The following is a 27,393-nucleotide window of genomic DNA, read 5'->3' as shown; positions in this document are numbered from 1 at the left end:
ACCTTTGTTTGCAATTACAGAGATCATACGTTTCCTGTAGGTCTTGACCAGGTTTGCACACACTGCAGCAGGGATTTTGGCCCACTCCTCCATACAGACCTTCTCCAGATCCTTCAGGTTTCGGGGCTGTCACTGGGCAATACGGACTTTCAGCTCCCTCCAAAGATTTTCTATTGGGTTCAGGTCTGGAGACTGGCTAGGGCCACTCCAGGACCTTGAGATGCTTCTTACGGAGCCACTCCTTAGTTGCCCTGGCTGTGTGTTTCGGGTCGTTGTCATGCTGGAAGACCCAGCCACGACCCATCTTCAATGCTCTTACTGAGGGAAGGAGGTTGTTGGCCAAGCTCTCGCGATACATGGCCCCATCCATCCTCCCCTCAATACGGTGCAGTCGTCCTGTTCCCTTTGCAGAAAAGCATCCCCAAAGAATGATGTTTCCACCTCCATGCTTCACGGTTGGGATGGTGTTCTTGGGGTTGTACTCATCCTTCTTCTTCCTCCAAACACGGCGAGTGGAGTTTAGACCAAAAAGCTCTATTTTTGTCTCATCAGACCACATGACCTTCTCCCATTCCTCCTCTGGATCATCCAGATGGTCATTGGCAAGCTTCAGACGGGCCTGGACATGCGCTGGCTTGAGCAAGGGGACCTTGCGTGCGCTTCAGGATTTTAATCCATGACGGCGTAGTGTGTTACTAATGGTTTTCTTTGAGACTGTGGTCCCAGCTCTCTTCAGGTCAATGACCAGGTCCTGCTGTGTAGTTCTGGGCTGATCCCTCACCTTCCTCATGATCATTGATGCCCCACGAGGTGAGATCTTGCATGGAGCCCCAGACCGAGAGTGATTGACCGTCATCTTGAACTTCTTCCATTTTCTAATGATTGCGCCAACAGTTGTTGCCTTCTCACCAAGCTGCTTGCCTATTGTCCTGTAGCCCATCCCAGCCTTGTGCAGGTCTACAATTTTATCCCTGATGTCCTTACACAGCTCTCTGTTCTTGGCCATTGTGGAGAGGTTGGAGTCTGTTTGATTGAGTGTGTGGACAGGTGTCTTTTATACAGGTAACGAGTTCAAACAGGTGTAGTTAATACAGGTAATGAGTGGAGAACAGGAGGGCTTCTTAAAGAAAAACTAACAGGTCTGTGAGAGCCGGAATTCTTACTGGTTGGTAGGTGATCAAATACTTATGTCATGCAATAAAATGCAAATTAATTACTTTAAAATCATACAATGTGATTTTCTGGATTTTTGTTTTAGATTCCGTCTCTCACAGTTGAAGTGTACCTATGATCAAAATTACAGACCTCTACATGCTTTGTAAGTAGGAAAACCTGCAAAATCGGCAGTGTATCATATGTAACTCTGTGTTGTTGTTTTTATCGCACTGCTTTGCTTTATCTTGGCCAGGTCGCAGTTGTAAATGAGAACTTGTTCTCAACTGGTTTACCTGGTTAAATAAAGGTGAAATAAAAATAAATACAAATAAAAAAAGTATCAAATACTTGTTCTCCCCACTGTATATGTTGTTGGAGGAGCGTCTTGGCCTGCCTAATGAGCGGACCGGCCCTGATGCGAAGAGTAGCTCATATCAAATGTAGCTCCTTCAGGTGCTGATAATATAAAGCCAGGACTGTGGCTGTAATGTTACGGGGTGGGGGGGGGTTCAAGTTAAGCTGGGCGTACACTACACGATTTTGGCCCCAATTTAGCTGTCCCAGACAGGTTTTGGAGATCAAAGACAAAATCCCCATGTCGTTGCCTACTTGGGGCGCACAGCTGTCACCAACGCACGTTTAATGTGAGCGGGTCAAAGACGCAATCTGAGGGCTACCGATCCTGTCTTTGAGCCGTCCCAGACATCCCAATATTTTTCAAACCGTTCTGATTTTATTGGCACTAAATCTTCAATGCTCTTGTAGTGTGAGATGTGCAAGTTGAGAACGCTGATCAGCAATAGCTGAGATGATGACGTTGTATAGCACATAGAAATCCTCTTAAATTACTAGCATTCCTAATTCTCTGATATCACATCACCTAGAATGTAGACTCTCGATCAGGAGCGATGACTACTACTAATATGCGTTTGTCCTTGTCTTTTTAGACAAAACCAAATCGTTACAGCACTGAAGTTCACAAGCAACATTATTCAATTCAAAATGTAGCCTATTTCCTAGATATTTCAACTCTGTATGGCAAGCATGAATGCCTGACTGAAACGTTTATGAGGCTGCTTTGAGCCACAGCTCATTGTAGCTAATCTAATCACATCATCACTGTATCACATCATTGTTTTTGTGACACGGCGTGGTATCGAAAATCCTCACGACCAAGTGGAGAATCTTGTAGTGTGTGACCCCTGTACTGTGCCACATCATTTAGTGTGCACACCACTACATTGTCAAGACATAAAACTACAGGAAAGTCTGTCGTCTATTGTGAGAGGCTCAGTGATGTTAGGATTTTGAAAGTCGTGTAGTGTACGCCTGGCATTAACTGTAAAATATCAATGGGATGTGGAGGGTGCAGACAACTGACTCCACAAATACAGTGCTATGAAAAAGTATTTCCCCCCTTTCTAATTTTCTCTACTTTTGCATATTTGTGATACTGAATGTTATCAGATCTTCAACCAAAACCTAATATTAGATAAGGCTACATAAGTGAACAAATAACACAACAATTACATATTTATTTCATAAACAAAGTTATGCAACACCCAATTCCCCTGTGTGAAAAAGTAATTGCCCCCTTACACTCAATAACTGGTTGTGCCACCTTTAGCTGCAATGACTCCAACCAAATGCTTCCTGTAGTTGTTGATCAGTCTCTCACGTCGCTGTGGAGGAATTTTGGCCCACTCTTCCATGCAGAACTGCTTTAACTCAGTGACGTGTCGGTTTTCAAGCATGAACTGCTCGTTTCAAGTCCTGCCACAACATCTCAATTGGGATTAGGTCTGGACTTTGACTAGGCCATTCCAAAACTTCAAATTTGTTGCTTTTTAGCAATTTTCATGTAGACTTGATTGTGTGTTTTGGATCATTGTTTTGCTGCTTGACCCAGCTGCGCTTCAGCTTCAGCTCACAGACGGATGGTCAGACATTCTCCTGTAGAATTCTCTGATACAGAGCAGAATTCACGGTTCCTTCTATTAAGGAAAGTCGTCCAGGTCCTGAGGCAGCAAAGCATCCCCAAACCATCACACCACCACCACCATGCTTGACCTTTGGTATGATGTTCTTACTGTGGAATGCAGAGTTTGGTTTTCGCCAGGCATTACTGGAACAAAAAGTTATACTTTTGAATCGTCTGTCCATAGAACGTTCTTCCAAGAGTCTTGATGATCATCCAGGTGCTTTTTGGCAAACTTGAGTCAACTTTTTGGACGAGATGGGTCCCATTATGCCTGGCGAAAACCAAACACTGCATTCCACAGTAAGAACATCATACCAAAGGTCAAGCATGGTGGTGGTGGTGTGATGGTTTGGGGATGCTTTGCTGCCTCAGGACCTGGACAACTTGCCTTAATAGAAGGAACCGTGAATTCTGCTCTGTATCAGAGAATTCTACAGGAGAATGTTAGACCATCCGTCTGTGAGCTGAAGCTGAAGCGCAGCTGGGTCATGCAGCAAGACAATGATCCAAAACACACAATCAAGTCTACATGAAAATTGCTAAAAATCAACAAATATGAAGTTTTGGATTGGCCTAGTCAAAGTCCAGACCTTATCCCATTTGAGATGTTGTGGCAGGACTTGAAACGAGCAGTTCATGCTTGAAAACCCACACGTCACTGAGTTAAAGCAGTTCTGCATGGAAGAGTGGGCCAAAATCCCTCCACAGCGACGTGAGAGACTGATCAACAACTACAGGAAGCATTTGGTTGGAGTCATTGCAGCTAAAGGTGGCACAACCAGTTATTGAGTGTAAGGGGGCAATTACTTTTTCACACAGGGGAATTGGGTGTTGCATAACTTTGTTTATGAAATAAATATGTAATTGTTGTGTTATTTGTTCACTTATGTAGCCTTATCTAATATTAGGTTTTGGTTGAAGATCTGATAACATTCAGTATCACAAATATGCAAAAGCAGAGAAAATTAGAAAAGGGGAAAATACTTTTTCATAGCACTGTATACACACATACACCCCCATGCAATGAACAAAGTAGAGCTTTTAGTCATCACTCACTGGGCTCAATCGTTGACCTAACAATGGGCACGAATGATAATAAGTTAACCCTGAGGAGCACAGAGGATGCCACAGTGTGACACCATGAAGGCAGAACGCAGGTCCAGAAACAAACCAGACCAAGTTAAAGTGCCTGTTCTGTTGCCAGTTTGAGCCACTGACAGACGTGAGAAAACAACAAACAGGACAAATATTGTTAGTATTGTTCCATTAGAAGAACCACACTCCCGTGCCAACACAGTAGTGGTGGGAGACAATGATTATGCTTCGAGAAATCACAGTGAGGATATCTAAAAGCCCAGGAGTCGCTGTAACCACACACACACACAATCCTGTGTATCCCTATAGGTGTACGGAAGCAGGATGTAGTAGCAGCACCTTTGGACATGGCCGCGTTCCGCATTGCCCTTGGGGTGAAGAACTACAGCACAGCACCTCTAAACTACACCTTTGGACATGGCCGCGTTCCGCATTGCCCTTGGGGTGAAGAACTACAGCACAGCACCTCTAAACTACACCTTTGGACATGGCCGCGTTCCGCATTGCCCTTGGGGTGAAGACCTACAGGAAAGCACCTCTAAACAGCACCTTTGGACATGGCCGCGTTCCGCATTGCCCTTGGGGTGAAGACCTACAGGACAGCACCTCTAAACAGCACCTTTGGACATGGCCGCATTCCGCATTTCCCTTGGGGTGAAGACCTACAGGACAGCACCTCTTTTATTTTAGACATAGGCCTACTCAATGATGCATGATGATGTCTGGGTGTGTGTCTGTATGACACTGTCCACCAAACGGGCCCTAACGTACTGCAGTAGGAGTTGTAGTCGTAGCAACCCCCCCTTCCAGGAGAGCGATGATTAACCTTAAACCTGAGGCCTAACGATGCCCGCCAGGCAGTATAGTCGCTTGATCAAGCAAATGGAAAAGAAGGAAGGTTAGAAAGTATGAGTGAACTGTACAACATAGCTAACTAGCTAATAGCTAGCTAACCATGTGAGCCTAGATAGAGACTGGGGGGATGAGGGGGGGCATGCAGGCAGCTCATGCTGTGAGATCAGGCAGACAGAATGAAAGAGGAGCGAGAGAGACAAAGTATGAAGGCTTGTGCTCTCCCTTCCAGAACCTGTTCAACATTAAAAACATGTGCTTGCCAGACAGCATTATACTGAATATAATCATACATATGTATCCCAAGTGATGTAAATGATAACTAAAACAAAGAGATTAGAATGAATCTTGGATAGCTCACTTCACCTAACTCCTCTTCTCCTGTTTCCCCTCCCTGCCTGACTGAGTAGTGCTATGTTCATTCAGTGTGGCCTCTCCCGATTGGCAGGGATTTTTCTGTTTCGACTCCGTCCGCGGCGCACAGGCCACTATTTGACCTTGAGTGGCGGCTCCCTCTCCAGCCAGCGCACGCGCACTTTCTGTTTGTAGTGATACTCCTTGAGGAAGTCCTGCAGGGCCGGGGGCAGCGGCAGGGCGCCGATGCCGTCGTACGTGGTCTGGCGGCAGATGGCGGCGCGGGCCAGGTGCTGCAAGCCGAAGGGGAAGGTCCGGTGGAGCTGCGCCGTGAGCAGCGGCTCAAAGAACATGCAGGCGCTGGGGTCTTTGTAGTGCTCCAGCAGGCCCGTGACGGTGGATGAGTGGAACACGCAGGGGTCATGGGCGTCGAAGCTGAAGTTGTGGTTCCACTGCTCGATGCGGGCGTGCAGCGAGCGGTTGTAGCGACGGAAGCTGACCGAGAACAGGTAGTCCTCCTGGGCCGAGTCGCGCAACAGGAAGGTGCCCTCGGGCCGGCCGTCCAGCAGCGCCTCTGCCTCGTAGCGGTCCATCACGCCCCAGTAGCAGGGCAGCGCAGTGATCTGTAGCAGGTCCGGCACCAGGCAGTGGATGTAGTCGATCTGGGTGTGCACCTTCCAGGGCCCAGGCTGGTTCCGGTTCAGATGGCCATCCCCGGACGCGTGCCGCTGCTTAGGCCTCCGGGCCTGCAGGCAGAGGGTGGTGGAGTCCTCCTCCGAGTCGCAGTCAGCCAGCTGGGCTGTAGCCCCTCCGAGCACCTGCACCGACGAGCCCAACGACCCAGCCACCCCTCCTGAGCAGCTGGCCGTTGTGCCCCGGGCCTCCCCAGAGGCCTCTGCAATGCCGGGGGCCATCTTTGGTCCCAGTTTGTACAGAGAGGAGCACTGCGCCAAGGCCTCCAAGGTGTGGATCTGGGCGTTGGGTGGGGGGTCCACTCCCTCCTCAATGCTGAGCCTGCGACGTTCGCGCAGACGCTCCTCCTCGTCCTCGGGGGAGGGGTGGGCCGGGTCAAAGGCGTCTAGCAGAGCCGTGGAGGAATGCGGGCTGATGGGCGCTGTGTGCTGCTTAATCAGGTGCCACTTGTTGGCCAGGTCCGAGCCCTGTGGGAAGGGACAGGTCTCCAGCATCAGCTCTGTGAGGTGGATCTTGCGCTTGGAGATGGTTGGGGTTTGGGAGGAGAGCGAGCGGCGGCGGGGGGGCAGGGGGAGACACAGGCCCACTGTGTCGCTAAGCCGCTGGCGCAGGGAGCGGACGCTCAGACTGCGCCCCCCGTCTCCAGAGTCATCCATCTCCTGGATGGAGCTGACCCCGTAGCGACGCTCCCTTTGCCCAGCGGCCCTGTGTGTGCATCCCGACCGCCTGTCTGTATCCATGGAGCTCTGGGTCTTAGTAGAACATGAGTGTTTTTTCTTGCCCCCCCAAGGTGCATGGCGCGAGTACGAGTCTCTCCGGGCCATAGGGACTCCCCCAGGAACCCCCCTCGCTTCCTCACTGTCTTTTCTGTCTATGGTTCTCTCTACTATCTGGGGGATGTCCGACACACAGTTGTGACGTCGTCCTCCAGTAACCATGGGAAGCGGCAAGAGGCTTCGGGACAGGCTGGAGGCCCGAGATGCCTGGGCCTCGCCTGAAGTGCCTCCCCGTCCCAGGTCCACCACACAGTGCATACTGTCCACCTCCACCACGCTGTTCTCTGTACTGGGTCCCGCGCCGTCGCTGTGGAAGAGGGTCTGGCATCGGCTCCTCAGGTTGCTCCACATCCTGCCCACTTTCTCCATAGATAGTGACCAAGCCCTGCCAGACATGGATACATATCAGATTAGACCAATCGTAGGGTACAGGAATCTCACACAATCCATGACCTACATTACTATACAATTGCAGAATGAAACATAAAAAACCCTTAACATTTTGTTTGGCCTAGACAATGCAGCAATTCTGATAATTCAATGGTAGTGATCCTCGAGACAAAAGCCGGGTGTGGGGGGAAATTGGGTGATTCTTGCGTGTGTGTGTGTGTATGATAAAGTGTGTGTGTGTGTGTGTGTGTGAGAGAGCGAGCGGGTAGTTGGAGTAGTACAGTGAGTGAGGAGTTGCCAGGCAGACATGCAGAGACACAAGGCCATGGCTATAAATGAACCCAGGGATCTGCCTGCTCCCAGCTGATCTGCTGGTATGTACTGTATTACAGAGCCAGTCTGGACCTGACCAAGAACTTTCCCTGTCACAAAAGTGTAGACAGCAGACAGAAAGCCAGCCCACACACACAAACCAATTAAATCAGTGTGCATGAGTTATACTAGGTTCTTGAGAGCAGTAACCCCAAACTGCCTCCAAAATAGTTTGCTTCTCCAAGATCATGTTTAGGCTAATAGAATCAACTTGTGGCAGGCAGCTCTCTTCCCTCCTTATCAAAGGTAATGGATATGTTTAACATTACATTTCCTTCAACTGAACCCATTGATTGACTTTAAACCTCTAGTAGTGGGAGATCTCGTCTGCTCTCCAAACTGCCATGTTGTACTCCCTGTCTCCCTCCCACATTTGCTGAGATAACATAGTTGCCCCAGTTACATAACATAGTTGGCCCAGTTAGATGAGCCAAGCAGAGCAGGCTCTACAGTCTGTCCTAGCGTCAATAACTAGGCCTAGCTAGCTACAACAGTGAAATACACAGAGTGAAACCTCTGTTTCAATAGACATACAGGGATCAGTTGCAACTGAGGTAAAGGGCAACTATACCACTTTTCAACCTCATTTTCATTATCTCCAGCGCAATGCTGGTTATCCCACTGGCTATAGGGTGAACGCACCAATTGGTGAGTCGCTCTGGATAAGAGCGTCTGCTAAATGACGTAAATGTGCCCTTGAGCAAGGCACTTAACCCTAATTGCTCCTGTAAGTCGCTCTGGATAAGAGCGTCTGCTAAATGACTAAAATGTAAATGTAAAATGTACATGTGTGAAAACGGCACATTTCTACATTTTGTAGAAAAAAAATACATGAAAAAAATGTTTCTACCGAATGATATCAAGATTTCTAACAATTTTTTAAAACCTGCTACGAGTTTCTAGCCAAAGGGAGGGTATTTTCTTGCTCCCCACGTCACAGCGAATCTCAGTGTTTGAAAATCACAGTTTTTCTTACTTTTAATCCTACCCTGTGATGTCACAGAATCATTTTTTAAGACCTGATCATAGAGAAACATAATTTTCACATACACTGAGTGTACAAAACATTAGGAACATTTGCTCTTTCTATGATCCCTTATTGATGTCACCTGTTAAATCCACTTCAAATCAGTGTAGATGAAGGGGAGGAGACAGGTTAAAGAATGATTTTTAAGCCTTGAGACATGGATTGTGTGTGTGTGTGTGCCATTCTCTCTCAGCTCCATGGCAAAACGTATAGAATTCCAGAACATTAGCTTTAAACTTCAACATTTTCTTTCAGCTCCTTGGTAGGATGTGTGGAATTGCAGGAGATTAGCTTTGAAACTTCTAAATGTTCTCTCCGCTGCCAAGATAATATTTTTTACTTATTCTTTGGTCTGTGTTTTTTCACCGCTCAACCCTTATCGTGGGTCACAACTCAAAAGACACCTCAACTGGTGGGTCACGAAGCGAACCCCTGATCTAAAACGCAGCATAACTCATAAGGCTGCTCATGGAAGGCTAAAGGCGCCAGCATGCTTCAGTTCGGCTGTCACCTAGACAAACTGAGTGTGCTCGCATGCGCCCTAAAAAGACATTAGCTTGAAAAAAAAACTGGCAATATTACCCCGGGACAGTAGAGGACGTAATTGCCATCTACGGCCAAACAAGGAAGTGACGACACACCCAAACAAGGAAGGCACCCGCGGGAGAATAAAATAGTGTACACAGAGACACACTTGACTGGCGAGGAAATTAAATTTGTGCGAATTGCCCAGGATCTACTAGATTTGATGTACACCACATGACCAAAAGTATGTGGACACCTGCTAGTCGAACATCTCATTCCAAAATCATGGGCATTAATATGGAGTTGGTCCCCCCTTTACTGCAATAACAACCTCCACTCTTCTGGGAAGGCTTTCCACTAGATGTTGGAACATTGCTGTGGGGATTTGCTTCCATTCAGCCACAAGAGCATTAGTGAGGTCAGGCACTGATTTTGGGCGATTAGGCCTGGCTCACAGTCGGCGTTCCAATTCATCCCAAAGGTGTTTGATGGGGTTGAGGTCAGGGCTCTGTGCAGGCCAGTCAAGTTCTTCCACACTGATCGACAAAACTTTTCTGTATGGACCTCGCTTTGTGCACAGGGACATTATTATGCTGAAACAGGAAAGGGCCTTCCCCAAGCTGTTTCCACAAAGTTGGAAGCACAGAATTGTCTAGAATGTCATTGTATGCTGTAGCGTCAAGATTTCCCTTCACTGGAACTAAGGGGCCTAGCCGAACAATGAAAAACAGCCTCAGCATATTCCTCCTCCACCAAACTTGGCACTATGCATTGGGGCAGGTAGCCTTCTCCTGGCATCCGCCATACCCAGATTTGTCCGTCGGACTGCCAGATGGTGAAGCGTGATTCATCACTCCAAAGTGCAAATTTGTGCACCAAATCTTTGAGAAATAAGCTTTTTGTGCATATGGAAAATGTCTGGGATCTTTTATTTTCTCTCATGAAACATGGGACCAACACTTTACATGTTGAATTTATATTTTTGTTCGGTATATATGCATTGAGGTTGTCTGATGCTTTAAGCTTACTTTTTGATATAATAAGATAGCCAGAAGAAAAAAAAACTCCCTCTCTCCTGAAGTTGCCGGTAATAGGCTACACAAGGAGTCGGCAACCTTTCTCATGTGAAATGCCAATTTATCTGACAATTTCTAACTATCTGTGTGCCAGTTATGGTTTTCAAATTTCATTTATAATAATTTCTTCATCTCAAAATCATTGTCATGTGGTTAATCAAAATTCTATCCAAATCTAAATTAAAATTATACAAACCTCAAAAGTAACTTCTATTGCCATCTATGTAAAAATAGCCTACATAAGGCCAACAAATAAAAACATTGCAGCCTGCAGGTAGAACATATCCTGATAAAAATAAATATCCTATAAATCACATTGACTACACATGGCCTGTCTGCAACAAACTTAAAACATTGTATCAACTATTAACTTGGGTCTGGCCCTAAGCTTGAGCTAGCGAAGTTGCAACATTGTATAAAATATTCTGTGCCCTCAAGAGTTTCCCGTGCCAGTGAACTCTGGACAGATACAGCTGTAGGCTATTTGTGCAAGGGATAAGAAGCAGTGCTTGACTTGGGCAGGAGCTCACTGGAGCTGAGTACCGACACCTCAAATTTTCTAGTGCTTGAGCTCCTGTTCCTCTTTGAGAATATTAGCTCAAAAGTATTGTGGCGCTACTGCACCTAAATGTGACTTGTTTCAGGAAACTTGGTGTAATTCACGCGTCACTACTTCACAGGAGAAAACTTTTTTTGTGCCTTGATAAACTTCTATGCCATCTGTAAATACGAATTAAATTGTTAAATTACGAGCCTAGTTGGTTTAGCCACAGAAAGAGACAGCAACCTTCCCGCTAGCCATGATTGGCTGAGATGAGTGGGCTGGACATGCCGAAAGATGAGTTTGGATTGGTCTGCCATGTAGCACGCTTCTGTCTATTTGAGCTGGTCAGTATGTGTAGGTAATCTTGTCTAACGTGGCTTTTGAAAAAATATCACGTAGCAGAACTGCATAAGTGTTGCTCTCCACTTTCTGGAGGACCGAGTTTTGAAATTTACATTTTTCATTTTCATCATTTTGCAGACGCTCTTATCCAGAGCGACTTACAGTTAGTGAGTGCATACATTTTTTTATTTTATACTGGTACCCCGTGGGAAACGAACCCACAACCCTGGCGTTGCAAACGCCATGCTCTACCAACTGAGCTACATGGGACTACATCAGAGGAATTAGAGTATGATAGCTAAGGAGATGGAGAAAACACCTGTCTCCAGATTACATCTTCAAACTAAGGGCAAACATGGCATCTGTGACAGTGAGGGAGAAGCGTTCATCCATGTATACGGGTAAGGTAGTCTAGCTAGCTACATTTTCAGTTATTATACGTTTCTAATTTTGTCAAAGTTGTTTTGATTTCAAGTTAAAGTGTGCTGTTAGCTAGCTAGCTAACGTTACGTGTATGATCTGTGTAGTAATATTATTCGTATCTCAGTCATTTGCTTTGCTAGTTATAGCCTAATGTTAACTAGCTAACATTGAACCTGGTTGGTTCGCTACCTGCAGATCAGTGTTGCCAACTTAGCCAACTTGAGTTTTCAGACCCCGCTTCAAAAAAGCGACTAGCGACAAATCTAGCGACTTTTTCTGGTGTTATTGGAGACTCTGACGAGCAACGGGTGCTTTGTTACCCCCATCCCAAAGCACTCACAGGCGGCCCAGTCCTCGCGCAGCAGTCCCTCCAGGCTGCTGTCAGAGCAGGAGATGTTCACCCCTCCGCGTCCAGACTGCAAATGAATCGCGCATGCGGGAAGCTGCCGCTGGCTGATCCCGCCCTGGCTTACATTCAGGGCGGGATGTAAATGTAGGGTGTTTTTAACTATATAATAATAATATAATATGCCATTTAGCAGACGCTTTTATCCAAAGCGACTTACAGTCATGCGTGCATTCATTTTTTTTGTGTATGGGTGGTCCCAGGGATCGAACCCACTACCTTGGCGTTACAAGCGCCGTGCTCTACCAGCTGAGCTACAGAGGATCACTTTTTGTCTCTCCCACAACATTATTCCTCTCTCCTACAGCGTCCATCACAATTACATGCGCATCGCCAATTATGCAAATTAGTCAATGACGTCATTCAGCGACTTCTAGCGACTTTTAGGACAGCCAATAGCTACTTTCCTTACTGAAGAGTTGGCAATACTGCTGCAGATTCATGCAGGGTAGTAACGTCATGAGTTGGGATTATGGTTAATTGTTTAGCTAGCTAGCTACATGTCTTAACAAAAGACTCCACTATGCAAGTATCCATTTCAATAGAATGTTCATGATGATGTCACTGCAACAGCTGTTGATAGACGTAGCTGGTAAATTCGCTCTGGCTATCTACTCTGACTTCAGAGCACTCTCGTCAGTGTGCAGAATAACTGACGCATTTACGAACGCTCAACACCCGTTGAATATGGCCGGTGTCAGTAAACGTTGGCAAAAAAGCGTAATTAAATTGTTGTCAGCAGCACAGTTGCAGTCACCAGTGCTCTGGATAACATAAAAACAGCCTAACCAGCTCTGATAGGGCGAGTAAAATGGTCAGAGTGAGCTGTTCTCTCATTTGTGTCTGGAAGTAGCTAGCCAACGTTAGCCAGTTAGCTTGGGTGCTTGACTGCTGTTAGGTCAGCTAGCTGGCGTTACGTGTATGATCTGTGTAGTAATATTAGGTTTAGGTTTAATATAAACAGTACCAGTACCCAAATTGAGCACTGAAACCAATTTCAGTCCAAGTCAAGCACTGATAAGAAGTAATCAGGTAGGCCTTTTTATGACGTTTCCACTGGATCCGAGCATTCAAGTTTTTCCTTTCACGCCGAGTGGTTATCGAAAGGAAGAGAACTGGAAATATTTTTCAAATACATTGAGGAACTATTGTCATTCTCAATGGATGTAAAAACAGACTTTGTTTGCTTGCTGTTTGAGGTGAAGAAAACATTACTTTGAGAAGCTCCACAGCTCATTAGTAGTGGTGCGTTAAGCCAATCAGAAATACTAATCAGATCCAAATGGGCACATTTATATGCCTTTTCTACATTGTAGAATAATAGTGAAGACATCAAAACTATGAAATACCACATATGGAATCATGTAGTAACCAAGAAAGTGTTAAACAAATCAAAATATATATATATTTGAGATTCTTCAAATAGCCACCCTTTGCCTTGACAGCTTTGCACACTCGTGGCATTCTCTCAACCAGCTTCAGCTGGAATGCTTTTCCAACAGTCTTGAAGGAGTTCCCACATATGCTGAGCACTTGTTGGCTGCTTTTCCTTCACTCTGCCGTCTGACTCATCCCAAACCATCTCAATTGGGTTGAGGTCAGGGGATTGTGGAGCCCAGGTCATCTGATGCAGCACTCCATCACTCTCCTTCTTGGTAAAATAGCCCTTACACAGCCTGGAGGTGTGTTGGGTCATTGTCCTGTTGAAAAACAAATGATAGTCCCACTGAGCCCAAACCAGATGGGATGGCGTATCGCTGCAGAATGCTGTGGTAGCCATGCTGGTTAAGTGTGCCTTGAATTCTAAATAAAATCAGACAGTGTCACCAGCAAAGCACCCCCACGCCATAACACCTCCTCCTCCATTCCTTACCGTGGGAACTACACATGCGGAGATCATCCCTTCACCCACACCGCGTCTCACAAAGACACGGCGGTTGGAACCAAAAATCTCCAATTTGGACTCCAGACCAAAGGACAAATTTCCACCGGTCTAATGTACATTGCTCGTGTTTCTTGGCCCAACAGGTCTCTTCTTCTTATTGGTGTCCTTTAGTAGTGGTTTCTTTGCAGCAATTCGACCATGAAGGCCTGCTTCACACAGTCCCCTCTGAACAGTTGATGTTGAGATGTGTCTGTGACTTGAACTCTGTGAAGCATTTATTTGGGCTGCAATTTATGAGGCTGGTAACTCTAATGAACTTATCCTCTGCAGCAGAGGTAACTCTGGCTCTTCCATTCCTGTGGAGGTCCTCATGAGAGCCAATTTCATCATAGCGCTTGTTGGTTTTTGCGACTGCACTTGAAGAAATTGACTGACCTTCATGTTTTAAAGTAATGATGTACTGTCATTTCGATTAGCTTATTTGAGCTGTTCTTGCCATAATATGGACCATCTTCTGTATACCCCCCTACCTTGTCACAACACAACTGATTGGCTCAAACGCATTAAGGAAAGAAATTCCACACATTTTTGAGAAGGCACACCTGTTAATTTAAATGCATTCCAGGTGACTACCTCATGAAGCTGGTTGAGAGAATGCCAAGAGTGTGCAAAGCTGTCAACAAGGCAAAGGGTGGCTTTTTGATTTGTTTAACACTTTTTTGGTTACTACATGATTCCATGTGTGTTATTTCATAGTTTTGATGTCTTAACTATTATTCTACAATGTAGAAAATAGTAAAAATAAAGCAAGCAAGATAGCTACATTTATCTGTCTTTGATTAGATTTTTTTTTTTCCTCAGATGAGTTTATTGAAATATTTCCAGCCACAGCAGCGAAAGAGAAAGGGGGAGCAGGGACAAGTGTGTCAGGTAACGTTAACTTGGCTAGCTAACGTCAAATCAGCCTGAATTAAATGAAACTTTATTTAGTTAGCTAACTTTTTAAAAGCTGTTGTTTTTATAACAAGTATATGGCTTACTTTACTAGACAGAGAAGAGGCAGAATCCCAGGAGTGAGGTAGGGATGCATCAGGGACAGAATGGAGCAGAGGAGAGAGTCAGGAGGGGAGATGGAAGGAAAAAAGGAGAGAGGAGAGCAGAGTGGAACAGAGGAAAGGAGAGAGCCAAGAAGGGAGATGGAAGGAGAAACGGAGAGAGGAGAGCAGAGAGGAGGAGTAGATAAAAGCAGAGGAGAGGAGGAGAGAGGAGTAAGGCCAAGTGCGCACCACCGGCAATCCGGATGGGACCCGAAGTGGCTTATAATTGACAGACTGAAGCCGTGGCTATATAATACGCAACATGGTTATTCAAATGTCCTTTAAATTAGGCTAAGGGCAAAATATGTTTGTGCATATTTAGTCTGTACTAGTCTACAGCATTATGTGTTTATTTCTGAGCCAACTCCACCAGGACCTCGCTGACCCAATGGGTCTGGGCGCATTCAACATCAAGGAGGAGGAGGAGAGAGGGAGAGGCCAGGTGGAGAAGACTAAGACCAGGGAGCAGTTCTGGGCTCGGTTCAGAGAGGAGGTAAAAACATTTGTTTTCAAATGCTGTGACGAAACCAATGTTACATCATGTGTTTTGGACACACTATAACAAACAGCTATTAATCACTTATTTTCTGTTTTGTACTGTAATTAGGTCATGGATCCATATCTTGTTGGCCTCCAGGACAGCCTAGACCGGAGGTTCCAACACCTGGAGATTCTGGGGGCCTTCAGTGTGTTGGGCCCTCAGGCTGCATTCTCTATTGAGAGGATAAACACCTTCAACCTGACCCTCCTCTCCAGGCAGTTCTTGCAAGCGCCAGAGGCTGCTGTGCTGCAAGAGTGGCCCTCTTACAAGCAACATGTGCTAGTTGGAGCATTCAAGGTATGGCATGAGTGTGACAATCTTTTGAAGAGAACATTTTAGGCCAGCGTTGCCCAACCCTTTTTCCTGTTAAACTACCACTCTGTTGGCTCTTCTTTAAAATGTTGTACATCTTTTTGTTTTTCATGCATTTTAGGGGTTGGACCAGCTGACGGCAATGACAAAGCTGGCCTCGCAGTTTGAAGAGTGGGGGCAGTCTACCCCTACCTTAGCCAGCTGGCAGAAATTGCACTAACTATACCAGTGTCTTCTGTTAATTGTGAGAGGGACTTCTCTGCAATGAAACGAGTAAGAACATTTAAATGTGAAAGTAGATCCTCTTTGTCCCTCTCCCTTCTCTTATTATTATTATTATTATTATTATTATTATTATTATTATTATCATCATTATTATCATCATCTCTGTTATTGCAGGTCAAAACAGACTTGAGGAACAGACTGCAGGGAGAGCATCTAGCCGCCTGCATGCGGCTCTCCATCAACGGCCCCCCATCAAGGAGCTCAATTACAGGAGGGCGTTGGAAATCTTTTTCCAAAAGCCCAGAAGAATAAAAGTGGTCTGACAAAGGCTGTAAACCATGTCAGAACTAGGTTTTTTGTCAGAACCTGGAAAGAGATTTCCAACGCCCTGAACATGAATGAGTGGCCTCTAATTCATGTACAGTCAAATGTTCCTCTTAATTTTGTCAAGATCAAATTTTTTATTTCAGAAAGGAGGTCTCTGTTGTTTCTTTAGATAGCTGCAGCACTCAATCTTCAATTGCATCCCGTATACTATAATAATTTTACCAAAACGTCATTGAGCTCATTTCTGGGGGTGGAAATTATATTTTAGATGGTTTGAGTTTTTTCCTTTTAAAAAGTCACCAGAACCAAGCTTTACAGTACTTATATTTTGTCAGAGGAAACACTGATATGCACGAACTGTACCAAACTGTTTCGTTTGAGAAGCATGCGGCCGCCTTAAATAGTGAGAGGGAGGAAGGAACGAGAGTTTCAAAACAGCCAAGAATGGAGCAGTGTGACATCACTCACTCACTTAATCTAGTGTTACAGTCAGTCTCCCGTCCCCGAGTAACACCTCGATCAAACCGACAGCGTCACTGCATCAATGCTGCGTAATAAATTCTGCAGTCAAACTTCATTACAGTGCATTAGGAAAGTATTCAGACCCCTTGACTTTTTCCACATTTTGTTACATTACAGCCATATTTTAAAATGGATTCAATTATTTGTTCCCATCAATCTACACACAATACCCCATAATGACAAAACGAAAACAGGTTTAGAAAATGTTTGCACATTTATTAAAAATAAAAAACAGAAATACCTTATTTACATAAGTATATTATCTGCTTTGATTAATGTTCTTGTGAAGTCCAAGATGAACTCCTTTCTCTCAGTTGTGAAGGGGGTTTTTGCCAGACAGGAGGCCAGGGTCTGTGTTCTTGTTTGGACTGAAAAAATTAAAATAAAAATAAAGAACAATGGTTACATTTGGTAAATTAAGAATTTTCAGGTTCAGTTCAATAGCAGGCCTACAGTAGATCTCAAGCTTTGAAGCTAAGCACACTCTCTCCTGAAGATTTTCAAACAATGATTGTTAACTAAAAAAGTCACTAAATATGTCTGTGACTTGCTGCTTTTGTAATTCCTAACTTGTCACTTGTTTTGATAGCCAAAGTGACGTGATGGAGCTAACTTGTTAGCTAGCTAACATTTCCTCAGCTAAGTTAGCTAGCAAGCCTAAATGACGTGATGGAGCTGAAGTGACAACGTGGGAAGCGTGCCAGCCTAATGTTAGCTAGCTAGCTAACTTGCCACTATGTAGATACAGACAAAAATGTAATTGTCAAGAACAGATATTAGCTAGCTAGAGCAAACCTACTAGCTAGCTAAAGCATCAGAATGCTTACCTGGTCCACAAGCCCCTCTTTTTATTTCGGAGTGACCTCAGGTGCTCCACCGCTGTTTGATGCCATATGTAGTCGATTGAATGCTGACAGACTTGCAGAAAAGTACTCCTCCATCCTCGTACAGTTCAGATGTAAACAACCTGGCCCTGTCCATTATTCTGGTCGCTAAGTGTTTATGCCTCAGCTCCTCTGCTGTAAATCAGGGCATTTTTTGCTAGATCCTTCTCTCCTCAGACAGCTGTCATTCACTCACCGTGCTGTATGCACCCTGCACCTCTCACACAGGGGAGGGGCTACACATCTGGCTACACTTTTCGGTGATTCAAATACATAAATGAAAACAGAGGAAAATAAGTAAATTCTACAAGTACATTTAACTTTGCTATCAGTTGGCCGCTTATTTTTAGCTTTAGAATCCTATGCATTCTATTTGAAATTCTTCAGATTTTTGGCAAAATTCTGCGTGCGCAGATTACGTGCATGTCTGGTTATGATAAGGCATTTGCAATTACACGAAACTATCCATCACGGTTGTCATGAGCCTTATGGAAAAACTCACTATCTTATAAAAAGTGTACGGTTAAAATTACTTAAATATTTTGTCCAGCTTTGACACACTTGATATAAGGATTAAGGCTAATCCAATTCAAACAGCAAAGTCATTCACTTACACACCTTAGGTTCTGATACGCAGACATTCCCCCACACAGTAGTTTCAGACAGGGGTGGCCTCTACTACCTCCATTATAACAGTCCCACGCACAGCTGTCCCACCAAGGCAAGCTTCATCCCACTCACAGCAAGACTAACTATGAACATACTGTACGTGCATGGCTAATCTTTTGTGTGAGCTAATTGATGCAGAGTACTCGGCTTGAACGTATAGTTCAATTCCATTCACAGACTGACTGGGAACAGTTTTCTGAATTAGGCCTTTCACACACACAAGCAAGGTGGTGGTGAAATAAATGACTCTAGTTCACTGGACAATGCAGCTTTCAGAAAATGCACTTAATAGGAGAAAGGTGCATGAGAATTAGCATAACATTTTTTGTTATTTTCTTTTGTTCACACCCTCCTTTTCCTTTCGTATTTCCCTCCATATGGACTGGTTGGTAATGTGAAGTAATATCAAAACCATCTAAAAGGAGGCCATGTTTTTCCATGTGGGTTGGCGGATTTGATCCTTACGAAGGCTAATCACGTCAACGAAAACAAACAAAGAGAAAAGTTAGTTTACAAGAGAAGAGCATTCGAGGATTTACTTTCCAAAACCAGCTTTAAATTGTGCCCAAGAATAGCTAACCCATGTGGTGTTTACACAGAAATAGATATTGTGATTGTGCAACTTCAACAGTGGTTATGTTGGGCCGGTGACGAATCTGAATTTTGGTGAGCGCCTGCCCGCACTGCCTGGCACATAGCCTACATTTGATTGAGATTTAAAGGCTACGTTTTCCAAAACATCAGAAGGACAACAGCCCATCCATTCATGCAACATATCAGAGGTGTAACATGTAACATGGGGTGTTTCAGAATGATAAGGCGGTAGGCACTAGGATATGGCCACAATACTGTAATGCGGTAGAATAGTTTTCCAGGCCTATAAGCTACTGTGGTTAGGCCGTCCATCCTGTGTCCTCATTAGCATGGCTGCATTCTGATTAGGCATCAAAGGGACTTGGGTGAGCGTTCCAAATGCAGCACCCAAAATAATTTGGCAGATGTGAATCTGGTATAGAAAGAACACTAGTAGACAAGTAGTAGGCCTACAGTGCATTCGGAAAGTATTCAGACCTCTTCACTTTTTCCAAATTTTGTTAAGTTACAGCCTTATTCTAAAATGGATTAAATTGTTTTGTTCTCCTCATCAATCTACACACAATACCCCATAATGACAAAGCAAAAACAGGTTTTTAGAAATTTCTGCAAATTTAAAAATAAAAAACTGAAATAATACATTTACATAACTATTCAGACCCTTTACTCAGTACTTTGCTGAAGCACCTTTGGCAGCGATTACAGCCTTGAGTTGTCTTGGGTATGACGCTACAAGCTTGGCACACCTGTATTTGGGGAGTTTCTCCCATTCTTCTCTGCAGATCCTTTCAAGTTCTGTCAGGTTGGATGGGGAGCGTCGGTGCACAGCTATTTTCAGGTCTCTCCAGAGACGTTCCATCGGGTTCAAGTCCGGGCTCTGGCTGGGCCACTCAAGGACATTCATAGACTTGTCCCAAAGCCACTCCTGAGTTGTCTTGGCTGTGTGCTTAGGGTCGTTCTCCTGTTGGAAGGTGACCCTTCGCCCCAGTCTGAGGTCCTGGAGCAGGTTTTCATCAAGGATCTCTGTACTTTGCTCCGTTCAGCTTTCCCTCGATCCTGACTAGTCTCCTAGTCCCTGCCTGCTGAAAAACATCCCCACAGCATGATGCTGCCACCACCATGCTTCACCGTAGGGATGGCGCCAGGTTTCCTCCTGACGTGACGCTTGGCATTCAGGCCAAAGAGTTCAATCTTGGTTTCATCAGACCAGAGAATCTTGTTTCTCATGGTCTGAGAGTCCTTTAGGTGCCTTTTGGCAAACTCCAAGCATGCTTTTATGTGCCTTTTACTGAGGAGTGGCTTCCGTCTGGCCACTCCACAACAAAGGCCTGATTGGTGGAGTGCTGCAGAGATGGTTGTCCTTCTGGAAGGTTCTCCAATCTCCACAGAGGAACTCTGGTGCTTTGCCATTATGGGGTATTGTGTGTAGATTGATGAGGAAAAAAAAAAATTTGTATCCATTTTAGAATATGGCTGTAACGTAACAAAATGTGGAAAAAGTCAAGGGGTCTGAATACTTTCCAAATGCACTGTATATGCACACCTCCCTGTGCAGCATCTCAGTGCATTCAATGCAAAGCTACGAAGATAAGCCTAAGTCGTGCAAGAGACAGATGAGAAAGTTAGAGAGGGTTGCAGAGATCAACCTATTGGAGAGGTGACGACAAACTGACAACAATCAACACCACAACAAACACCCTCTTAAAACAACTAATACTGCAGCAATCTGCAATTCCAGCTTTGCCAAATGTAATTGAGAACCCCAATTTCACATAATACACACCAACAACAGCCCATATAAGACCATTATGGATGGGTCATGTTACTTCAGATATAGCAGTAAGCAGGCATACAAATTTGCCAGCCAACCAGCATCCAGGACCGAAACTGCCCATTGAATAATGTGCCAATAATGTGCCTTTCAGTGATGTCTGACCGATCTTGACCTGTGCTACAATTAGTGTAGATAGGCTATCAAATAAATAAATGAACAAAGCTAGAAGTAATTATTAATATCAGTCAAAGTGCGTCTAGCAAGTGGGGCCTAACAGATGCTATGGTAGTGCACTGTGCTGATCTAGTTACTACAATTTACTACACGTATCATCAACTAGCCTAAACTGACAATAAGTGCAACTCTAGCCCATAGAAAACCCTGGCTGCATTAAAACAGGACTGGGCTACTTCTGCTTCTCAACAGCCTAACACACCAATTCTCTGGGGATCCTATTGATCTAAGAGAGGGTTGGAGAGTGGACAAGATTAAGGGAGGAAGCCTTCACTCTACCCAGACCAGAGTAAATTAGATATTTGTGGTTGAGAAGCAAAAAGAATGGTGTGTGGGATGGCCGAGAGCCATGGAGGGTCTGTTCTGTTCAAGGCACTCACATAAGACCTTTCGGTTTTCCATCATTTCCATCTAGCCAGACAAGGGGCTAATAATAAAAGGCTAGTTAGGCCTACTTGTTTCTCCAGAGTTATGAGAAAGGCTTAAAATCAGATGCATCTATAGTGGGCATCCTATGTGGGCATTTCAAGTGCTCAATCATGATGCAGTAGGCCTAGGGCTGGGCGATATGGACAAAATATCATATCACAATATTTGTCAAATCTTATGTTTTTGAATAATAAATGTTCTAAATATGCTTTCTGAGTAGTTCATGGCCCTAGGGTTGCAACACATAAATAAGTGATTTCAATGGGGCTTTCTCCATTTATACTGTTCAATCCAACTCAACAAAAATAATTCAGCATTTGCATAAATTTTATTTTCATTTATCATTTCCACACTGTGCCACGCAGCATGATATGGGCAAAAAAAATCTAGGCCTAGTTAATTGGTGAACTGTTGGAACCATGAAAATATAATGATTATTCTAATTCTATAGTTGGAATATAGTGGGCAGCACCTAGAATACATTGTTGTTTGACATGACAATGAATGAATAAGCCATTGAGGAATTATTGACAGGGTAGGAACCAAAGTGTTGGTCAGTGTTTCCAGGTGACCCTAATTAGATGTTACATGACATGTAGATAAGCATGTCATGTAACATGCTTATCTACATGACGTATCTTACAACACCACATCACCAAGGACTTTTCATGGACCAACAACACCACCACTCGTCAAGAGGGCGCAACAGCGTCTCTACTTCTTCAGACGACTGAATAAATCTGGCATGCCACCCCCGGTCCTCGCCAAATACTACCGCTAAACCATCGAGAGCGTCCTCACCGGTTGCATCTCGGCCTGGTACAGGAATTACTCTGTCCATGACCACAAGGTCCTCCAGCGGGTGGTGAAGAAGGCTGATACATCACTGGGACTGTGCTTCCACCCATCCAGGACATCTAAACGGTGCCTGCATCATCAAGTACCCCTTGCTAAGAAAAGACAAACTAGCAAACAATAGTTTGCAGACAGTAAGATACACAAAAAAATAGTGTAATTATAGAACGCTTGTGGAAAGCAGCATGTCACCAACATTGTTGCATCCATCTTACCATGCAGAGTGAACGGCAAGAAAGTGCTTGTGACTCCGTGGTTGAACAACTGCTCTCTCCTTGGTGTGGATAGCGGCATGCAGCAGCAGCAGGAGGAGAGCGATGACTCAAGTAGCAAACGGCGTAAACTATAAAAACTGATATTATACGAGTTGCTTATCACATTTAACAAACCAAACATTGAAATATCGTTATAGAAGGTGAAGTAAAAACAAACCGGGTCCGTGCATCAATATACCGCCCAGCCCTAAGTAGGCCTAAATTGGTCAACCCTCCTCCTGGTTCCAGGAGAGCTACCTGGTATGCAGGCTTTCGCTACAGCCCTGCTGAAATAGCCTAGCCTACACCTAATTCTGCTACTCATCAGGACCTTCATTTGCTGAATCGGGTGCATTAGAGTAGGGAGAGTAGGGTTGGAGCAAAGCCTGCATACCCAGTCACTCTCCAGTCTGAGGAAGATTGGTCACCCCTGCATTACAGTAATGCGTAGGTCTACATGTCTCATACAACATTTAAATTATGAAAACAAATTAGCCTTGACAAAGCCAACATGTCTAAATCTTATTCACGGACTTCTCCTCAGCCTTTAATATAGTGCAACCACACTTGCTACTTAAAAGCCTTTGTGACCTAAATGTCAACTCGGACCTAGTGCTGTGGATCCGAAAGTCCCTGAGGGAACCCCAGAGGGTCAGTGTTAAAGGCACCGTAGTCCAGGGCTATACAGTGCGGCCATTTTACTTGCATTTGCACCTAAAAATAGATGTGTGCGAACTGAAAAAGTCAAGTATGAGCACATGTGCGAGGTGTGATTTTATTAGCCCATTCTCAGCCTATTGAGTCCACTGGCCCCACTCTCACAGAACTACCCTACCCCTTGACCCCTTTCTCGCCTCTCTCTCCAGATGAAATCCTGCGACTAATGACGTCTGGCCGCCCGACCCCATCCCCTCCTCCAGACCATCTCTGGAGACCTCCCATTCCTAACTTCCCTCATCAACTCATCCCTGACCACTGGCTGTGTCCCTCTGACTAAACAATGACCAGAGTCGCAAATATGTGGACGATATGACTCTGGTTGCTTGCCTGGAGGGCAAGTCTAGCTCAAGCTACTCCCAGTTCATTGACTGCCTTGTGACAATAGCTTCATTGACCTTAATGTCACCCAGACTAAAGAATTGTGTCTTGGAGGTAAGCTGGGGAATTTCGGCATGTCACTATGAAAGCCCAGGACGTGTACAAAGTCACACATTTTAAATACTTGTGGACAATTTTAGACCACAAACTTAACCTGGAGGTAAACAATTACCTAATTTACAAAAAGGCAGTGTCTTCCTACTTAAGAAGCTAAGACGTTTTAAAGCAAGCAAACACACACACCGACTTTGGTTTACAGATCCCTGATCAAGAGTGTTCTGACTTTCACCAGCTCCTCCTGGTATGGGAACTTCTCAGTCAGGAAGAGGAGTAAACTGCCACAAGTCATCAATCAGGTCAGCAAAAGTAGGCAGGAAACAGCCACAATTCCAATAAGTGTACAGACAGAACATCGCCAGGAAAGCACTCCAGGTCTTCAACAACAACGCCCACCTACTGCACGCAATACTGCTGTCAGGTCGGAGACTAAAGGTGCCACTCGCAAGGAAGAATGGCCTAATGAAATCCTTTATCACCTCTGCCGTGACAATCCTAAATAAGACTGATTAACTGACATTTAAATGTTTAATGTGTATGTTTAATGTCCGGTTTATCCTTTTACTGTAGGCCAGAGTGCCAAAGACATCTCCATTCTGTGCAAACTTAATGGACAATAAAATTGTCTTAAATAATATGCCAGTATAGCCTTGGGACAGGCTATCCCTACATTAATCAGTCGCATGACAATGACAACGTGTAAGACAAACCTGGGACACAGATAAGGAAACAATTAGCAAGGCTATTCTTCTTGGATTGAGTCCATTCATTGTTATAATATAAGGACGAAGTTAAATACTTCATAATTACATTAATTAGAATATGGTGCATGCACAGAACGACAACAGCTATAACGTTACTATAATTTGGACCATTCATTGCATTGGTGAGGTAGCTAGCTAGCTAGGCTATAACCTAGCTAACTTTAACTACCAACATTACTGCTGAATATTTTCAAGACAATATTCATGAGTTAGATTGAGAGATTAGTATTGGACATGCTAATATTTAGGCAATAAACTAATATTTTAGCATTGCATGCGAGATAGAAGAGATAGGGCCATTTAAAACGATGTAGTAGTGCCAAATCGAGGCCTATCCTCGGTCAAGACAGCACTAGTAGCTAGCTAACTCAACTAAGCTAAACTAGCTAGCCAGCTACTACTACCACTGGACATTGACAATAGTTAGCATTACATCATGACCTGTAAGGATCTGTCTAATGCGAATTGGTTTTAGACATGTGGGGGAGTTGTGATAATATACATCGCTAGATCAATGGTTACGTTAACGCCATTATGCAAAAAACCTTCACCGACAGATCATCCCCCCTCTTCCCAAAAAAACGCTGTATTTCGCAAATAATGGTGGCTAGCTAACTAGCTGGCATGATGCTAATGTGAGCTTCAACATCGAGTTGGTCTGCTTGCATGCTAGCTAGCTAGTTAATTAGTTAGCTAGCATGAACAAATCTGACACGAAATTACACAGACAGACGTATCTACACAATACAGTTATCTAGCGATAGAAACTAGCTAAATAGCTAACATGTATTCGGTAATTAATCATGGTTATAAGTATTCTCAACTTACCCTTTTGTCTTTTATAACCACTACTCAGCAGCTCTCTTTGTCTGCAAAAAATGGCTATAAGTCAGGCACATACCCCCTTGAGCTCCACGGTGTCGACGAAACACAAAAACGTATGCGGCCAGTTTTCAATTTCATTCCGAATGGTCTTTCTAATCAAATATCTAAGACAATGTATATGTTAATTAAAAATTATAAAATGTATCTTGGCCGACACTTCTATTCGGCCGTGGTGGTCGTTCCTGTTAACGCCGAGAAAAGAAGAGGCGTTCAGTAGCTTGCAGGCGGGTAGAGAATGGCAACATGGAACTCCAATGAGTAAAGGCAGAACCGGAGAGAGCTTCAGATGGTGGATAGGGAAAGTCCATGCTAGTGGCCTAGCATGACAGGCACTGCATATCGCCAATGACAGTAGAGTAGACGATCAAGTGGCCTGTTGGCAACAACTTGGAAACGTGGAGACTGAAGAGGATGCTGTGGGCCCTGGTTGATTCGCGTCAATTAGCTCGAGTTTGTATATTAATTTTAATTGTAAAAAATCTTACATTTTCAATCCGGCGTCGTTTTGTGTATCAGTTCATAAACCATGTGCCATCGAATCGGTACATCGAAAATCTCTTCCCAACTATTTTGCAATCTACTTAAATGATTAACCTTCATTACTAATTGTTGTCAAGTGTAAGTAGTTCTGATGAGTATATTTCAGTGGTCATGTCCTAATGTTTAACTTTGTTTTATGTAATTGACTATTTGAACCCACCTTAGCATACATTGTTGAGCACAGTGCTCATTCCAGTAGGCATCTGTCATAATGTTTCAAGCAGACCACCATAGTCCCTGTGCCCAAGAACACTAAGGTAACCTGCCTAAATGACTAACGACCCCTAGCACTCACGTCTGTAGCCATGAAGTGCTTTGAAAGGCTGGTCATGGCTCACATCAACACCATTATCGCAGGAACCCTAGACCCACTCAAATTTGCATACAGCCCCAACAGATCCACAGATGATGCAATCTCTTTTGCTCTCCACACTGCCCTTTCACACCTGGACAAAAGGAAGACCTATGTGAGAACGCTATTCATTGACTACAGCTCAGCGTTCAACACCATAGTGCCCTCAAAGCTCATCACTAAGCTAAGGACCCTGGGACTAAACACCTCCCTCTGCAACTGGATCCTGGACTTCCTGACGGGCTGCCCCAAGGTGGTAAGGGTAGGTAACAACACATCCGCCACGCTGATCCTCAACACGGGGGCCCCTCAGGGGTGTGTGCTCAGTCCCCTCCTGTACTCCCTGTTCACTCATGACTGCATGGCCAGGCACGACTCCAACACCATCATTAAGTTTGCCGATGACACAACAGTGGTAGGCCTGATCACCAACAACGACGAGACAGCCTATAGGTAGGAGGTCAGAGACATGGCCGTGTGGTGCCAGGACAACAACCTCTCCCTCAACATGATCAAGACAAAGGAGATGATTGTGGACTACAGGAAAAAGAAGAGGACCGAGCATGCCCCCATTCTCATCAACGGGGCTGTAGTGGAGCAGGTTGAGAGTTTCAAGTTCCTTGGTGTCCACATCACCAACAAGCTAACATGGTCCAAGCACACCAAGACAGTCGTGGATAGGGCACGTCAAAACCTATTCCCCCTAAGGAGACTGAAAAGATTTGGCATGGGTCCTCAGATCCTCTAAAGGTTCTACAGCTGCACCATCGAGAGCATCCTGACTGGTTACATCACCGCCTGGTATGGCAACTGCTCGGCCTCCGACTGCAAGGCACTACAGAGGGTAGTGCGTACAGCCCAGTACATCACTGGGGCCAAGCTTCCTGCCATCCAGGACCTCTATACCAGGCAGTGTCAGAGGAAGGCCCTAAAAATTGTCAAAGACTCCAGCCACCCTAGTCATAGACTGTTTTCTCTGCTACCGCATGGCAAGCGGTACCGGAGTGCCAAGTCTAGGTCCAAGAGGGAATGTCTTGTTTCATTATTGAACGTCAATTTGCTTGACGGTTTTGGCACTATTAAG

At 44.7% G+C, this 27,393-nt stretch overlaps 1 protein-coding gene across 2 annotated transcripts; it reads right to left on the bottom strand.

Moving 5' to 3' along the window:
* Window positions 1-4,092: 4,092 nt before the first annotated feature.
* On the bottom strand, window positions 4,093-25,655 carry LOC121569308 (suppressor of cytokine signaling 5-like). 2 transcript variants are annotated; one of them, XR_006001349.2, is made up of 3 exons: window positions 25,361-25,655; window positions 4,641-7,291; window positions 4,093-4,570 (listed from the first exon to the last, which is right to left on the bottom strand). XR_006001349.2 is itself a non-coding variant. In XM_041880159.2 (2 exons), exon 2 carries the CDS (start codon window positions 7,273-7,275, stop codon window positions 5,572-5,574), a length of 1,704 nt encoding a protein of 567 aa, XP_041736093.1. In that variant the 5' UTR covers window positions 7,276-7,291; window positions 25,361-25,655; the 3' UTR covers window positions 4,093-5,571. The 2 variants fall into 2 exon arrangements, 1 of the variants encoding a protein (XP_041736093.1); XM_041880159.2 differs by having other exon boundaries at window positions 4,093-7,291.
* Window positions 25,656-27,393: the final 1,738 nt, after the last annotated feature.

The sequence above is a fragment of the Coregonus clupeaformis genome, chromosome 1, assembly GCF_020615455.1.
Source record: "Coregonus clupeaformis isolate EN_2021a chromosome 1, ASM2061545v1, whole genome shotgun sequence".
Lineage (NCBI taxonomy): Eukaryota > Metazoa > Chordata > Actinopteri > Salmoniformes > Salmonidae > Coregonus > Coregonus clupeaformis.
This window is presented reverse-complemented; position numbering and strand designations above follow the sequence as displayed.